Below are 18,441 nucleotides of genomic sequence, written 5' to 3' on the forward strand. Positions count from 1 at the left end.
TGCCTTACTGATTCAGTCTAGCTGTCTGCGCCTTCTGTGATTATTTGGGACAGTTATAATTCCTGGCTCTTACATCTGGAAAATGGGCATAATAATATAGTAAACTTATAGAACCTCAGGAATGGAAAGGAATTCATTAATAAAATAATAATTTCTTTTGAAAAAGGCCAAAAAAGATGATGTCATTTCTGAATAGGGATCATTTCTCTAATATCACTTCCAAAGGATTATCTAATAATAGCTAACATTTATATGGTGACCACTATGTGGCAAGGTCTAAGTTGAGCCTCTTACAATTCTTGTCTCGTTTGAACCTCATGACGATCCTGGGTGGTAGGTGCTATTATTACTCCTTTTTTACAGATGAGAAAGCTGAAACTTTGAGAGAAATTATTTTTCAATCCGTTATTAAGTGTGAGAGTCATGGTTTGAATTCTTGACCCCATTGACAATGAGTCATCAAATTTGAGTTGCAATATCTTGGACTCACATTTGAGTGACACTTGGGGAGGAACAAGAGAGTACTGATCCCTTTGAGAATAATGAGCAAGAAAGGAGAAGAGAAGGTAATACACTTTTCTGGATGTGCTATCCCAAAACCTCAGGAAAGGTGGAATTGGAAGCAAATTCCAATAGAACACTTAACCTTAGTTATTTTTTAAAATATTTTAATAGCTTTTTATTTACAAGTTATATGTATGGGTAACTTTACAGCATTGACAATTGCCAAACCTTTTGTTCCCATTTTTCCCCTCTTTCCCCCCATCTCCTCCCCTAGACGGCAGGATGACCAATAGATGTTAAATATATTAAAGTATAAATTAGATACAATATAAGTATACATGACCAAACCGTTATTTTGCTGCACAAAAAGAATCAGACCTTGAAATAGTGTACAATTAGCCTGTGAAGGAAATCCAAAATACAGGCAGGCAAAAAATAGAGGGATTGGGAATTCAATGTAATTGTTCCTAGTCATCATCCAGAGTTTTTCCCCTGGGCGTAGCTGGTTCAGTTCATTCCTGCTCTGTTGGAACTGATTTGGTTCATCTCATTGCTGAAGATGGTCACATCCATCAGAATTGATCATCATATAGTATTGTTGTTGAAATATAGAATGATCTCCTGGCCCTGCTCATTTCACTCAGCATCAGTTCATGTAAGTCTCGCCAGTCCTCTCTGTATTCATCCTGCTGGTCATTTCTTACAGAACAATAATATTCCATAACATTCATATACCACAATTTACCCAGCCATTCTCCAATGGATGGGCATCCATTCATTTTCCAGTTTCTAGCCACTACAAACAGGGCTTCCACAAACATTCTGGCCCATACAGGTCCCTTTCCCTTCTTTAGTATCTCTTTGGGGTATAAGCCCAGTAGAAACACTGCTGGATCAAAGGGTATGCACAGTGTGATAACTTTTTGAGCATCGTTCCAAATTGCTCTCCAGAATGACTGGATCTAACCCTAGTTATTAAGTTCAAATTGAAACCAAGTTTCCAACAGGAACATTCCCTTTAGCAGCTGTCCAGATCTACGTTGGCCCAATAATGCACTTGGCTAGATCCAAGTTTCCTTTACTTTCCTTTGACTTAGGAAAGGGATGCTGGAAGGAAGATCAGGGGACCCCACTGATCTGTTAGAGAAAGGAAATCCAAAAAGTGCTGCCCCGACTTGGGTCCCCTTCCATTTTACTGAGCGCTTTGTGGTCACGGTCTCTTTTGGTCAGCAGAGCGGATGGGCTTAGTGCCCGAAGTGCTGGGGATGGTTACCATTTCACTTCTGCCAGTCACTTGCTATAGGAAGCCAGCTCCCTGAGCCTTTATAGCCAATTATAGACTGGCCCTGAGCTATCCTTCTACCTCACTGATGATACCCCAGACCTTGGACTCTGCAAGGGAATCAGGACCCTGCAGACAATGCCTTATCACACCTGAAATCCTTGTTACTGTTTTTGTTCCAGTAGAGGATGTTGTCAAAGGCCCTCCTCCCAAATTGAGCTCCCATGACCTTCAATTACAAACCTGCCCGTTTGAGACCCTAGAACAGTTACCCCTGGACCAGCAAACCCACTCAGATCACGTACCTTAATTAAACATGAAGTATATTTTATCAACTTTTTATATTTTCAACTTTATCAGAAGCAAAGTGGTTTTTTTTAAGTTTCTTTATGTTCAACTATATTGAATCCCATCATTTCTGGATTTATTTTTTGTTCCATGTTTCAAAAATGTGCCTTTGTTCACTTCAAACTATGTGTACAAAAATGGACCCAAAGAATTCAGGTAACCAAGCCGAATTGGGCCCATGATTTATTCCAAGGAATTAAATCCAACCCTGCACCAGCCTTAATTTCCACAATGCTGCCATAAAGCTGGAAAACTCACTTACACACAGTCTGCATTTTAATTATACTTTCTGAGCATATAAGGCTATTACGTATTAAGAAACTGTAAAAATAAATAGATTTTTCCATATCCAGTGAAAGATGCAGGGCTTAATGGGCATTATAATTAGAGATGGGGAAATCAATTTGTATATATTTTTTAAAGGCAGCAAAAGCCTCAGTTGAACCAAGGCACTAACCTTCTCTGGCTTAAGTCATTAAAAAAAATCATTTAAATGCCTTTACAGTTCTGAGTTTTGGCTCTGAGCTAAAAGGCTAGGCCAGAAAGCTGGTTTTCCTTCTCCACCTTCTCTTCCTCCTCCCCACTGATCCCCAGGACATCCACACTGACGCTAAATAACAAGAGGTCCTGGTGATCTTTTAGAGACAGAGATTTCTTTACCCCTTTCAGCCCGTCCTCGCAGGCTGGCGGGGTTCTGATGAGCACTTGGTCTTCTAAGGAACTAATCAACCTTTTAAAGTTGGCAGACTACTCACAGGAGGTTAAGAACACTGGCCTCCTCCCCCTGACGAGACTCATGAGGACACGTCTGAAAAGGTTTTGGGCTGTTTGACGTTGGATTCCTCATGCAGTCACAAGGCTGAGTCCTGACTGTACAAATCTGTGAAACCCCAAGTGGGCTGAGAGGACGGCCTTGTGCCATGGAGGATATGGAGGTTTTGAGGAGCCAGCACGGCATCCAAGTAAGAAGTGAAGGCATTTTCCAATTCACCAGGACCACTCAATGGCTTATTCTTCGGCTAGAACTTTTCAGATTGTTCCCTCATTCCTCAGATGAACTCCCTCTTTCCCTCCACTCATTGGCTCAAGACCCCTTTTCTGCAAAAGACCTTCCATGATCTCCCTCCCCAAGCCCAGAAATTCTTGTATCTTTTCAGTCTATCTGTAGTATCTGTACCTCTCTGCATGTAAAGTTGCCCCTTCAAATAGGATGTAAGCTCCTTGAGAGCAGACACAATTTCATTTTTGTCCGTCTCCCCAGCACCTCTCATGTATGATGAACGCCACCGATGGATTAATTACCCACATATAGGTGAGCTTCGGGGACTGTTTTAATTTTGTAACAATGATGAGATTTCCCATCACTTTTTAAAGTTTCTAAGTTTAAGAACAATTTGCATCTTTCATCTCTTTGGATCCTCACGACAGCTCTGTGAAGTAGGTACTTTGATCATCCCCAATAAATTTATGAGGAAGTTAAGGCTGAAAAGATGATATGACCAGGGTCTCCTACTGGAGAAAAGCCTCGGACACAGATGTTCTGGCCTTCAGTCCCTCACACTAATCACTGTGCAACACTTTCCTGCCCCAGTCGCCTTAACATAGGACCTGGCCCACAGTAGGTGTTTAATGAAACTTTGGTGGGGAAGGAGCAGATAGAAGGTGTCTTTGATCCTGTCCTGTCTTTCTTGGGGTCTTGTATCTTGTCCTCCTCTCTTTATCCCTACTACTTATCTCCAGGGAGACGGTGTCCATAAGCCAATAAAAAACTAATTTCTCCACCCCCATCTCTCATCATAATGAGGATACAGAGACAAAAGCTCATCTTTACCCTCAAGAAACTTAGATTCGGCTGGGGCGAGATATTGATAACCAGCTAAGGAAATCTCAGTATTTCAATCAATATATATTATATAGATAATCAATATATCCATAAGGAAGTATCCTATTGGTGCAGCATAAATTGGAGAGGTGAGCTACATGTGCAGCAAATGCTACTTCTGTATACACACACATATATTTATTTATGCTTCTCCCCAAAGTAAACCCAGATGATTTTGGTGGGGTCAGGAGAGAAGGTTCTAATGGAGGAAATCTGTATAGGAAAGACTGTGACCCAGACCTTGAAATGGGGCAGGAATTACAAGAGAAAACAAACAAATAAATAAATAATTTAAGAGGGGGAGAAATAAATAAATAAAGGAGGAGGATGGCAGTTTACTCAAAGACTCAGACTTGGATAAATGCATAAGTTGACTAAATTCATGGATGACACAAAGTGTGACTAACACTTTGGATGATAAAAGTCAGAGTTCATCAAGATCTCAGCAAGCTGGAATTCTGGGCCAAAATGAACGAGATGAAATTTGAAAGGGAGAAAAGTAGTTTAAAGCCTGGGTGGAAAAAATGAATTTTACAAGGTGAGGGAAGGAGATAACAGGTATTTCTTAAGCTCCTGTTGTTCGGTGCTTTACAAAGATCTTTGATTCTCTATGAGATGGAGGAGGTAAGGCTAGGCAGAGAGACATTTGAATTATAAGCTAGATGGGAATCCACTGTAGAATTTGGCCAGAAATCTAATGAAGTCTTGAACTGCTCTGAATGGTAAAGTGTCCAGGATAAGAGGCCCTTCTGAACTCCACCCTAATCATAACAACTTTGTACTGTTGCATACAGCCCTGTAATAAGCATACAGTCACATAATGGCACATTTTGGGAAGGATGCTGATAAGCTGTCAAGTATCCAGATAAAAGAATTGGAATGGTAAAAGATCTCAGATTCATGCTGTAGGAGAAATGGCTACACAAACTGCAGCTCCAACAAAACATTATCAGTAATAACTATGTACTCCAAGGCCTTAGCATCCAAATTCATAAAGGAAATTGATCTGAGTTTCAAGAAGACAGACAATAATATAATAGTGACAGGGGACTTCAATATTCATCAATTAGTTTTGGATAAATCTACAAAGACAACAAAAGGAAAAATATGGAACTAAGCATGTGTAAAGATAGTAACTAGGATAAAAAACCTTACAGTATTTTCTAAATGAGACAGCAAATAATTATACACATTTCTCTACCCCATCTGAAATTTTAACTTTTTATATTTTATTTTTCCATAATTATATGTAAAAAGTCTTCAACATTTATTTCTTAAAATGTTGAGTTCAAAATTCTTTCTCCCTCTTTCCCCACCCCCCTCATTGAGAAGATAAGCAATTTGACAAATTGACATAATACTGTGCAATCATGCAAAATATATCTCTATATTAGGTATATTGTGAAAGAAAATGTAGAATAAAAAAAACCAAGAAAATTCAAGTTAAAAAGTATGCTCGAATCTATACTCGGGCTCCCTCAGTTCTTTCTCTGGAGATGGATGGCATTTTTCCTCATAAATCCTTAGATTATGGTATTGCTGAGAATAGCAAAGTCACTCATAGCTGATCATTGTACAAATTGCTGTTACTCTGTATACTCTTCTCCTGGTTCTGCTAACCTCACTTTGCACCAGTTCGTGTTAGTCTTTCCAGGCAATTCTGAAAGCATCATTTCTTATGGCATAAGAGCATTCCATTGTGATCATATTCCACAACTTGTTCAGCCATTTCTTAACTGATGGGCATCCCTTCAATTTCCAATTCCTTGCCACCAATAAAGAGCCTTGATAAATATTTTTTGGTACATACAGTCTTTTCCCTTTTAAAAAAAAATCTCTTTTGGATGCAGCCCTGGTAGTGCTATCAGTGGGTCACAGTTTTATAACCCTTTGGATATAGTTCTTTTTCTTATTTGGCTTTTTGTGCCTTTTACCAATTGGCCTATCGTTTTTTAAGACATTATTTTCTTCATTAATTTTTGTACCTCCTTTACCAAGAGTTTGATGATGTTCTTGCATCACTGCCATTTCTTTTTCCATTTTTCTCTACTTTTCTCTTTTGATTTTTAAAATCCTTTTTTGAGATCTTTCAGGACCTGAGACTAATTCACATTTTTCTTTCAGACTTTGCAGCATTTTTTATTTTGTTGTCTTCGTTTGAGTTTGTTTTGATCTCCCCTGTCCCTTCCCACAGAAGCTTTCTATGGTCAGGATCTTTTTGTTGTTGTTTACTCCTTTTCCCAGACTATTTCCTGGTATCAACTTTATATTAAAGTTTGGTTGTACTCATAGGGTAAAGGGCATACTGTCCTAAGCTTCAGATTGTTTTTTTGCATTTCTTTTTAGAGATAATTCTGGGGGGGGGGGTTGTAAGCTTTCAGATCTTGCAACTTGATATGATCTAAGGAGAGAGATGTTTACTATTCTCCTGGCCTATTCTTTGAGGAACCGCAATCATGCTTTTCTGCCCTGAAACTGTGTTCATGGTGTCAGCTCCCCTGACCTTTGAAAAACCTTGTATCTAAATTCCCCCCTTTCCCTCACCTCCTTCCCTAGATGTAAGTAATCCAATATATGTTAACCACGTTAAAAATATGTTAAATCAAATTTATATATATATATATACACATACATATTTATGCAATTATCATGCTGCACAAGAAAAATCAGATTAAAAAGGAAACATGAGAAAGAAAACAAAATTCAAAGAAACAACAAAAAGAGTGAAAATGCATGTTGGGATCCACACTCAGTCCCCACATCCCTTTCTCTGGGTGCAGATGATTCTCTTCATCACAAGATCATTGGAACTGGCCTGAATCATCTCATTATTGAAAAGAGCCACGTCCATCAGAATTGAGCATTGTATATTCTTCTTGTTGCCATAAATATTGATTTCCTGGTTCTGCTCATTTCACTCAGCATCAGTTCATGTAAGTCTCTCCAGGCCTCTCTGAAATCATCCTGCTGATTGTTTCTTATAGAACGATAATATTCCATAACATGCATATACTCTGACTTATTCGGCCGTTCTCCCACTGATGGGCATCCGCTCAGTTTCCAGTTTCTGGCCACTACAAATAAGGCTGCCACAGACATTTTTGCACATGTGGGTCCCTTTCCCTTCTTTAAGATCTCTTTGTAATACAAGCCCAGTAAAAACACTGCTGGATCAAAAGTATGCAGATTTTGATAGCCCTTTGGGCAGTTCCAAATTGCTCTCTGGAATGGTTGGATCCATTTACAATTCCACCAACAATGTACTATAATCTCCTTCTAACCAGTTGTCTGACCCCCTTACCACCTGTGGAATGAAAGCTCTGGAAGTAGCCACTGACCATCACTAATTCTGTCATTGCTAGTTTGCTGGAGAAAAGCCTGTGCTGGTGTAGCTTGAGTTGCTCCACTCTCATTTTCTTTCTTGCTGACCTAAGTTGTTGAACTGGAAAATTGCTTTATTCCATCCTTTTGCAGGTTCTGCCACTCTAGAAGTTGTTCTGAGGCATTATTTAAAGTTATTTGGAAGGGAATTTGGGAGAGCTCAAGTGAGTCCCTGCCTTTTCTCCACAATCTTGGCTCCACCCCCATCACATGAAACTTTTACAAAAATGAACCAATCACTAGGTCAGAGATATTATAGACAGGTAGAAATAGCTTATGTAACCTTTACAGATTCTCATGCAATAAGATTAGAAACTGAGTCAGGCAATAAATAAAAGATACTGACTGAAATGAAGAATTAAGAATGAAATCTTAATGAGTGACTCACTTGTGAACAAATCACAGAAATAATTAATAACTATATGAAATAAAATGATAATTATGAAACAATACACCAAAATTTCTGGAATGCACATAAGGCAGCCCTTGGGGGAGAATCATATTCTTAAAATTGTGCATTAATAAAATAGAAAAAGAAAAGTTTAGTGAAATGAATATATATCAAAAATTAGAAAATCAACAAAAAATTAAAATAAGCACAAAAGAAGAGACAATAAAATGAGAGGGAGAATGAAAAGAAAAAAATCATCATAAAATGATAAATAAAACTAAAAGTTGGTTCTTTGAAATGACTGGCAAAATTGATAAATTCTTAGCTAATCTCATTAAAAATAAGAAGCAGAAAAATCAAACCAATAAAATAACAAATAAGCAAGGCCAAATCACAGCAAAAGCAGAGTAAAAAAGAATAATCAGATTACATTATTTGCAGCTATAGGCTAAGAAAACTGAGAACAGCAAAGAAATAAAAGAATGTCTTCAAAAATATTAAACCAAACTATCAGAAGACTCATTACAGGTGTTAAATAATCTGTTCTCAGGAAGAGAAATGAATTTAGCTATAAAAGAATTATTAAGAAAAAAATTCCTAGACCTTATTGATTCACAGGAGAATTTTATCAGACTTTTAAAGAAGTTAGTTCCCATACTTCTCAAATTATTCCCAAAAATTAAGAAAGTAAAAGCCTACCAGATTAATTTCATGGGACAAATACAGTCCTAATAACTAAATGAGGGAAATATAAACCACAGGAATCAAACTAGAGGAAAAAAACCATTAATAAACATTGACACAAAAATTAAACATTATACTATTTAAAAGATTACAATGATTTACCCAAGAAATCATCACTATGATCAAAAAATATTTATACCAGGAATGCAAAGATTGTTTAGGAAGATAGTTAATATAAATTAATATACTGAAAATCCAAGCATTCCAAATTACATGGTCACTTTAATAAATGTGGGGAAAGCCTTTGGGAAAAAAACATGCTAAAAACCCTACCAAATAAAAGCTTAGAGGGACCTTTTTTTAATATCATTTTAAAAAAACATCTATCTAAAACTGAAAGCAAGCATCATATACAATAAGAATACTAGAACCTTTTCCAGCAAACATAGGAGTGAAGCAAGATTACCCAGTCTTCCTGCTATTATTTGATATTGATGCTAGCAATAAGACAAGATAAAGGAATTAAAGGAATAAAACAAAGAAGAGACAAAAATATTCCTGTTTGTTGATAATATGATGGTTTGCTTGGAAACTTCCAGGGAATCAGCAGAGATACTAATTTAAACATTTAAATTTTTAGCAAACTTGCAGGTTACAAAATAAATATTCAGGAGAAGAGAGAAGTTTATGACCAAAGAAGAACTAGGGAACATTATGAAAGGCAAAATGGGCAGTTTTGATTACATAAACTTAAAAAGGGTTTGCACAAACAAAACCAACAGAAATAAAATTAAAAGGGAAGTATAAAATTGGGAAAAAATCTTTACAGCTAGTTTCAGATAAAGGTCTCGTTTCTAAAATATATAAAGAATTGTATCAAGTTTCTAAGAATACAAGCCATATGTCAATTAAAAGCCATAATTACAAAAAAGAAAAAAGAATACAAATCATTTCCCTATTGATAAATGGTTAAAGGATATGCACGATGATTTTCAGTCATCTGAAATTAAAGCCATCTATAGGCATATGAGAAAAAATGTTTTAAATCACTATTGATTAAAGAAATGCAAATTAAAACAACTCTGAGGTACTACCTCATACCTCTCAGATTGGCTAAGATGACAAGAAAAGATAATGACAAATGTTGGAGGGGAGGTAGGAAAATGGGGACACCAATGCATCATTGGTGGAGTTGTAAAATGATCCAACCATTCTGGAGAACAATTTGTAACCATGTTTCAAGAGCTAAAAAACTGTACATTCCCTTTGACCCAGGAGTGCCATTACTGGGTCTGTATCCCAAAGAAATCATTTGGGAAAAGGACTCACATGTGCAAAAATGTTTGTAGCAGCTCTTTTTGTGATAACAAAGAATTGTTAATGAATAGATGCCCATCAATTGGGGAGTGGCTGAATAAGCTGTCATATATGAAGGTAATGGAATATTATTGTTTTATAAAAAATGATGAACAAGCTGATTTTAGAAAGTCCTAGAAATATGTACACGACTGATGTTGAGTGAAATAAGCAGAGCCAGGAATACATTGTACATAATAAGAGCAAGAATGTGTAATGATCAACTATGAAAGGCTTGGTTCTTCTCGGTAGTTCAGTGATCCAAAGCAATCTCAGTTTCTTCAATATTTTGTATATCTTTTATCAAGATGTTAATATTTTTTTCATAATTTTCTCACATAGCTTACCCCGCCTCCCCAATTTTTCTCTATTTGCTCTCATTTTTAGAAACTTTTTTGCTCTTTTTAAAAACTATCTTTCTTTAGCTCCTCTAGGAATTCTTGTATCCAATTTGTGTCCAATTTGCATTTTTCTTATAGATTTTTTTCAAGTTATAGTCTTCTTAGTTTTGTCTTGAGCTTTTTTGTGACCATATAATTTTTTTATGTTAAGGTTCTCTTCTTGTTTGCTCATTTTTCTAGCCTAATTCTTGACTTTGGCCTTTATGTTAGAGTTGGGCTCTGTTCCCTTTTGGAGGAAGGAAGGATATATTGCTTGAAATGCTTTTCACAGCTCAGTCTGGAGATTTGTAATTTTTTCAGTGCTATCCATGTGGTATGATCCATCGAGAGGTTTGTTTGCTTTCCTCCTAATCTGTGTTCTGCTCCTTATGCAATTATGGTCCCTTATTCCACCCTGTTGACTCTTCCCCCCTTGGAAATAGTCCAGGTTGGCAGAAATGTAAGATGCTCGGAGGGCAGTATGTGTTACAAAGCCAGAAAAAGTCAGTGGTGTTAGATTGTGGACTATCTTGAATGGTAACATAAGGAATTTAAACTTTATCCTATAGGCCAGGAGCCAATGACAAATTTCTGAGCAGAGGAATTCTTGAGGGAGATTCCTCAAGTTGTCAGAAAAAAAAAATTAACTGAGGAGTGGTAAGGCACTGAATGGGGTGGGGAGAAATGATTTGGGAGCCATCAGAGTGATACAGGCAGGAAGCAATTTTCAGAACTACAACAATGGCCATGTGAGTGGCAAGAGGGGAAAGTTAAGAAAGAGAATTGAAAGTGGGGGGAAGAGACCACGGAACTTGGTGACCATGTGAAGGCAATTATAAGAGAAAAGAGTAACAGATGATTATTTTGGCATTTCAATCCTTACTACCTAAAAGCATCAACATAGAAAGGGGTGGAGGAAGAGGACAGAGCTGGGGGAATGATGATTTCGATTTGGATATCAATTTTATTGACACAAATTATAAGTTCCAAATCATCATTCCCACCAACAACCTGACCTCCTCATATCTCCCCTAGATTCTGAAAGAAAAAGAGAGCTGCCCTACTGTCATAGTAGGGCCGATGAAAGGGGCAAATAGATTTTCGTTCATTTTTCTCTCGGGGGAATGGAATTTCTGGGAGTCTGAGCATTTCTTCTGGGGGATAAATATAAATTATTTCAATACCGATGATTTGAAATTGGAATGCACAGAAAACATTGAATAGTGTAAAGCCGGTTACATAGAATCAAGTTGATGTGTCTAATTGTGGCAAAGGCTTTGAGGAGATATTAAGCTCTGCTAATACTTAAGTATTATGTTGATTTCTCTTCATCGGATGCTAGACGATGTGGACAGAGAGATTTTGAGAAGTTTCTTCCTTCCTGGGAAAAAAAATCACTCTTTTATAAGTGCTTAATTATCAAGCTCTGAAAAGAATACAGTCTGATGAAGGACAGTTAATTAACTCGAGTGTGTTGCCAAGGAAAAGATTTTGTTGGTCTTTCTTCTCCTGAGACCTCATTTTGTGTGGGCAGCAGACTGGGTGTGCCCCGTGGCAGGGAGTAATGTCATCCTAGAGGAGGGTGTGAACTCCATACTTTTGACAGTTCCCAAGACCTTTGTCAGACGTGAGATGGGTTGGAAGTCAAGGACTTGGAGACACTTTGTTTAGTGACAAAACTCGAAGGGATGTCAGCTGCAAAAAGCAGGTTGGTTCTGCCACTGAGCGCTCGTCATCTGCCACTTAACTAGGAGAAAAGGTCGCCCCAGGACCAATTACTCACTTTAAGATGGGAGCCAGTGACATTTTGATTCCTATAAAAGGGTCACCCGAGGAAGGGCTGGCAGTAAGTGGGAGGATTTGGCCATAGAGAGCCGTGGGCTGGCACGGATTCTGCAGGTAGAACATGGCCAGGTAAGAGGACTGTGCTCTTGTCCAGGCAAGGGGTGGGTGACTGCCACCGGACAATGCTGGCTGGTGGCGACTCATTGGATGTTTTTCCCTTTGCAGCTCATTGAGACTGAATCTTCTTCTGGTCCTCTGGATTTCGTCCATGCAGATGCTGTGCTGCAAGCCGACTCCTTCATCCACGGTAAGGCTCCTTTCTCTGCTGCTTAACCTTCTCCTGGTCATACTTGGGGATTGTCATTTAGGAAATGTCTTCAGTCAAAATACCACGAGGATCTGGCTGTAAAGTGACTATGTTTTTTACTCAGTAGATTCAGGGAGTATTTTCAAAATCTGTTTGGCCCCTTATCCATGTAGACAATACCACAGAAATGCCCACTTTAGGGTTCTTTTAGGTGAAAATGAATGCTTCAGGCATTACTTCTTCATACATCATCTTATTTTTCAAGTCAGAGAATTTTCCCAACCATCTCCCCTCCAATAAGTTGTGTGTGATAGAGGAGCCAGGAAGAATCTAGAGTTGGACTCCTCGGACCTTGATTGGGGGGTTCCCTGATCTGGAATGACATCACCTAAAACTCCACATTTTGGCCCTTCAGAGCTTTCCCTGCGGTCAGGCCACAGAGAGATTCACTTCCTAGAGCTGGAAGTTAAGCCACCAAACTAATGCTCAGGCATTTGCTTTATCACTTTAAGCATCATGTGTATTCTGGGGAAGGTGAGTACCCATGGAGGGACTCCAAGCCATCTGGTCCCCAATTTCAAAATAGATGAAGTTCTAAGCTATGTCAGTCTCTGTGGTCGAGGCCGTCTAAGTTTGCGTCTGGCAGTCTTGGCTGCAGAGTGGGCATGTGGCCAAGACTCGCGGGTCACTTTCCCATATGTGTGGTCCCTGGGAACCCTTGGTCCAAATTCCGGAATATTCTGCTTCTTGATGGGCAGCCTCTTTACCCGGCCTCATTTAATGCACTCACCAAAGGAGGGTTGAAAATGATATCCTGGCTAACCTTGATCTGAATTACTCCCCAAACAATATGCATGGATATGCATGGTGGGAGGTCCAGAAGTCCATGGGAGCCAAGTATCTCCTTTACTCTCCATTTCCATGCTTTCTTGACATAGCTTAAAAGGAAATGTGGTTGGTTCTCTCTATCTTTGTCTCTGTCTTTCTGGCTCTTTCTCTCTGTCTCTGTCTCTCTGTGTGTCTCTGTCTCTCTCTGTCTCTCCCCACCCCACCCCCGGTCTGTTTTCTCTCTGTTTCTCTCTATCTCTGAATCTTTCTGTCTCTCTCTCTCTTTTTCTCTGTCTCTCTCTCTCTCTCTTTCTGTCTCTCTCCTTCCCTCCCTCCCTCTCTCTCTCTTTCCCTCTCTCTTTCTCTCTCTCTTTCTCTCTCTCTTTCTCTCTCTCTCTCTCTCTGTCTCTCTCCTTCTCTCTCTCTCTCTCTGTCTCTGTTTCTGTCTCTGTCTCTCCCCCCCACTTCTTCCCTCTCTCTTCCTCTCTTTCCCTCTCTCTCCCTCTCTCTCCCTCTCTCTTTCTCTTCCTGTATGTGTGTGTGTCAGAGATTGAGGAGGGGGAGGTGTATCTTCTGCAAAATGAGTCTTGAGTCCTCCGTGGGGGCTGGTTTTCATGGCTTCCAGCTTTGGTGCTTTTGCAGTGCCCGGGCTCTGCTTGGGCAAGGTGCTTTCTCAAGCATCTTTGCTCAGAGTGCTCTACTCAATGATCGTTTTTTCAGCCTAATTATCCTCTTCCGAATTTACTTTGGTGCATTGCACACACTCTGAAACTATAGAGGAGAGAAACCCTAATGAGTGTGGTGGCTCAGGACGTATACCGCTCCTTTCCTAATAGAAAAAGCTAATATTTTTATACAGCAGAGGGAGATTTCCCAAAAGAGGTGACCATCCTGACCTTCAGTCCCCCTACAGGACAATTAGACTAAAACATTAAGAGAGGAAGATAGTATAACAAAGAAAAACTATTATATAAAAAGTTGGTGAATCGTATTTTTAAATAACATAGGTCAGAGAGTCAATTAAAAAAATTCTGTTACTTGTTTTTTAATCTTTGCAGAGGTGGGGACAGTGAATGTGGAATATTGAATGGACTATCAGACTATTGATGCATCAGCTAGCTTTGCCAAAATGATTTTTCTCTTCTTTTTTAATTTTAATTTTATTCTCTTCTTTTTAATTTTTTAATTTAAATCTTTTCATTACTAATGAGCAATATATTCAGAAATCAGGTGATATAAAACAAAGGATGTCGGTAATAATTTATCTTGAAAAAAACCATCACTTAAGTCCTCAGATGCCTCCTTATGGTATGAAAGTAGCCTTGAATTCTCAGAGTCTATAGCAATGGCAAGTAAGACCTTATTAGTTGTAAAAATGTGGAAAGGTTTTATATCTGGGCCAACCATAGACTATGGATCTGTTGAGCGAAGATGGGTCATTTTGTGGTGTAGCAGGAAATGTTCTGGCTGGGTCAGAGGAACCATGTTCCAATCCTCCTTCTGCCACTTACTAACTGGGGGACTTTGGGCAGCTCAATTAATTTCTCTGATTCTCAGTTTCTCCCTCTCTGAGTGAGGGATAGTTGGAATAGAGGATGATTAAAGTCCTTTTCAAATCTAAATCAATGCATCTGCATTGGATCAGTCACAGGAAGAGGGGCTCCTTCCTAGGTGTTAACTTTGGGAGTCCAGAGATGACTATCTAGTTGATATACTTTTGAGTGACATAAGAGAAGAGAATCATTATACTAAGAAAATCTAAGATCTTTTGAAGGATTGAAAATCTTCAAAGCTGTGTTATTTTTAGTGTCATTGAAACGATGTAATTATGTCTTAATCATGCTGGTCACTGTAAATGCAAATAGCAGTTGGAAAAACAGCACAGGAATATAACAATATTAATCTGTATATAGATGGAGAACTTGCATTTCAACAAAACTGCTGATTTAAAAGGCAGTCAGTTTTGTTGATTATATCAAATGGAGTAATTTCAAGTGTTGGAAATGTTTGCTTTTTATGATGAAACAAACTTTCAACTCTAACTCTTGCTTTTTTGGGGGGTGGGGGGTGGAAAAATGCCTTAAAGCAATAATTCCTTTTTTTATTTGAATTGCCAGCTGTCTGAAAAATCTGATTACTTTCTCATCCTGCTGAATAGCTGCTTAGCTGCAGTGGACAGGAGTGAAGAGCTGGCTTTTCTAAAGCCATTTTTCATGAAGAGTGTCATGAAAAGGTCCTTTCGCAACGGAGTTGGAACAGGAATTAAAAAAACTTCCTTTCGAAGAGCAAAATCGTGAATCAATGCAAAAAAGGCTCAACTACTTAAACAACAAATTTCAAAAGGGCACGATGAATGTGCTAAAAAGAATCACTTTGATTTCGATAATTAAGAATAACGAAAACACTTCCCCCCTTACGCTCCCCCTTATCCCACAACAAGATTAACCACATATCCATTTATCACAGTAGTGTTCCCAAATTTTGTGGATTTGTAAGGATGACAGAGAGTAGAGTCACGGTTGCATTAATTCCAAGAGGATGGATTGGTGAATTAATTCGATTGTATCCCATTGATCTAAATTGGGACGTGTACTTTGAGCTCATATGAGAAAGAGTGACGTAATATCCTGCTGAATACCCAAGAGTCATTGGCTACTGAAGACCATATGTGAAGACCTAATTGCTTTTTAATACAGTTTTTTTCTGAATGATTTAGCTGAAATTGAATCCCTAGATATGCATCATCTCATTTTTAAGAGCATCTTGGGAAATCAAAGAAAGTCGAACTTGAAGGATAGGTATGTTTTCTTCGGTTAATCAATTAATGCCAGGAACAGACATCACAAGGGACGCCCCAATTTGATTCCTGCTTTCCCCTTGCACTTGTGATTATACCAGAACAACAGATGATCATTTGACTGTGTAGAAGTCTATTTGTTACTTTATCACAAGATGGAAGAGCAGAGGAAGGGGGGAGGTGGGGCAGGGCTTGCTAAAGCAGCAACCCAAATTAGGCAATGTTTGTTTATTTGTCATCATTGGTGTGGCTGTTTTATGGACTCTGTCTAGCGAATCATGGGAAATCAGGCCTCATTTAAGAAACATCTGGGCTCCTTGGCAACCCTGGATCTAGATCTCCTCTATTTTATACCATTTTTAAAAAGCTATTGGTTAAATGTGTAATGAATTAAAGACTAGGATATAAGCAAATAAATGTGTGGTTAATTCTGAGGAAGAGCAAAATGCTTCTTTCAAAATCTGAAATAGAAAAGCAACATACTGAACAAGATGGAGAATTAACTGCTGTCTCAGTCTCATGTTACAAAACATTAAGTTCTTAGCCCCCAAATAAGCATCCCCCTCTCCCGCCGCATAACCCAAGAAACGGCTTAACCAAACCTCCTTTTTCAGAGTAGAAACCTTAAATGTACAGGATTGTATAGACATGACCTGTGGCTCAAAATTTAGGACTCATGGGATCTAAACAGGGGAACCGATCTCACAGGAGTCAGCATTCCTTTCAACTCATGGGCCCCCACGAGAATTTACCCTGAGAATTTTGTAAGGTTATGAATTCAAAGTTCCTAGCTCCTGTCCAAACACTTTAGGTTATAAGTGCATTTTAGGTAGATGATAGCCTCTTCTTTTACCTCACAAAAACTGCTAGCAGGATCCCATAAACAGATGTAGAAAACACATAAAGTATTTACAGTAGCCCATAACTTTCCCTAAAATGATAACAAAACTTGTGATTGCCATTGGAATAGTGTCCTGGGATTCTGGTTAAAATCTAACTCCCCCCCCAAAAAAAAAAAAAATCTAACTCCCACAGAGATCTCTCCTCAATTTGTAATGACATCCTATGACCGGGACTTCCCCCAAGAGAGCAAATTTACTTTTTTTCTACTCTGTGTTGTACAAAAATTACTCATATATAGATGAGTACTCATATATAGTAATATGAATTACTCATCTATTATTAGTATTCATATATAGTAATAATATAGGTCTCCCCATCTCAAGGAAAATCCTTTACTGCTCCCGCCTATAAAGGCTATGTGGGTATTGTCTGGTTAAGGGGTTAAGGGAAATTTTTTTTCTCTAAAAAATCAGCCTTTTGAACTTTTCAATTTGAAGTTGTTCTCAAAGTTGACTACAGGGACATCATTCAGGCAATCTGCCCCTTCTGTTAAAGGCTAGAATTTTGCTGCCTCTAGGAACCTTGGCTCCTCTACACTACAAGAGGCAGAGATTCAGGAACATTGTCCACAAACTCCCTTCTTGGGATGTATGGGCAGGAACATGTCTGCTTTATTTATGTGCCTCTGCATGGACTCTTGATACTCCACCACTGACCTGACTACTGCTATCTCAGGGTTAGAAAGTCCACTTCCATTCTCTATTCTCTGACATGTTTCAGAAAGGAAAACAAAGTCAGGACGTTAGGAATTTGAGGTCTAAGCTTTCTCCTCCCAATGCCTCAAGGGACTTGGGCAAGCAAATGCTATTTACTGTGTACCTCAACTAAAGAAGTAGCTATCATAGTACAGAAGGATGTGGGGCATCCTGCCACACTGTACGACTCCGGAGGGAAGATATAAGGGAAAAGTAAAATATGGGAAAATAACATCAGATCTGTCAGATCTTTTATAGCGGCAGAAAAGAGTAGTTCTTCATACAAGAATATATTTTTTTCTAAGAGTTCTATGTAATCAAATCATTTCATGAATATTACCACTCAGGAGCTGTCCTTTGCACTCTTACCAAGGAGCTAATGAACAAATCAGCTCACTATGGCATAATATTTCTTGAGTCCTACACAATTAAATCTCCATAAACACACTGAGTTAATTGGGAAATTCTTTTGATCAACCTCTTACATAAAGACTCATCTAATTCTGTGCTAGAAACTCTAAGAATATTTAAAGCATTGAAGATTTCCTAGGATTATAGTGTCTTGGAGCTGAAAAGGACCTCAGAAAATTTGTACTTGAACAAGGTTCACCCATACAATGCACCTAACAAGTGCCTTTGCCTGAGTATTTCTAATGAAGGGAGAACCTGTCACCTCTGGGGATTCTGATTCCACTTTGGGATAACTGTAATTTTTAGAAATTTTTTCCTGACATCCAAACCAAATTTACTTTTCATCTATTGCTCCGAGTCTCGTCCTGTAGGACTGCTTTGTCAAGCAGGACAAAACTAAACCATTTTGCATATGTTGGTCTTTCAAGTCCTTGAAGACAGGATCCTCAACTCTTTTCCAAGTTAACCATTCCCTGTTCCTGTTGCTAATCTTAATGTACCACACAA

At 38.5% G+C, this 18,441-nt stretch overlaps 1 protein-coding gene across 1 annotated transcript; it reads left to right on the plus strand.

The window, feature by feature from the left end:
* Positions 1-12,114: 12,114 nt before the first annotated feature.
* Positions 12,115-16,342, plus strand: NPS (neuropeptide S). The gene is made up of 3 exons (XM_051973877.1): positions 12,115-12,122; positions 12,213-12,300; positions 15,246-16,342. Exons 1-3 carry the CDS (start codon positions 12,115-12,117, stop codon positions 15,423-15,425), a joined length of 276 nt encoding a protein of 91 aa, XP_051829837.1. The 3' UTR covers positions 15,426-16,342.
* The last annotated feature ends 2,099 nt before the right edge of the window (positions 16,343-18,441 follow it).

Source organism: Antechinus flavipes, chromosome 2 (assembly GCF_016432865.1).
Source record: "Antechinus flavipes isolate AdamAnt ecotype Samford, QLD, Australia chromosome 2, AdamAnt_v2, whole genome shotgun sequence".
Taxonomy (NCBI): Eukaryota; Metazoa; Chordata; class Mammalia; order Dasyuromorphia; family Dasyuridae; genus Antechinus; species Antechinus flavipes.

Coding starts and splice junctions, on each gene's coding strand:
- NPS (XM_051973877.1), top strand. Junction 12,301..15,245: donor AGCCGACTCCTTCATCCACG/GTAAGGCTCCTT, acceptor TTGAATTGCCAG/CTGTCTGAAAAATCTGATTA.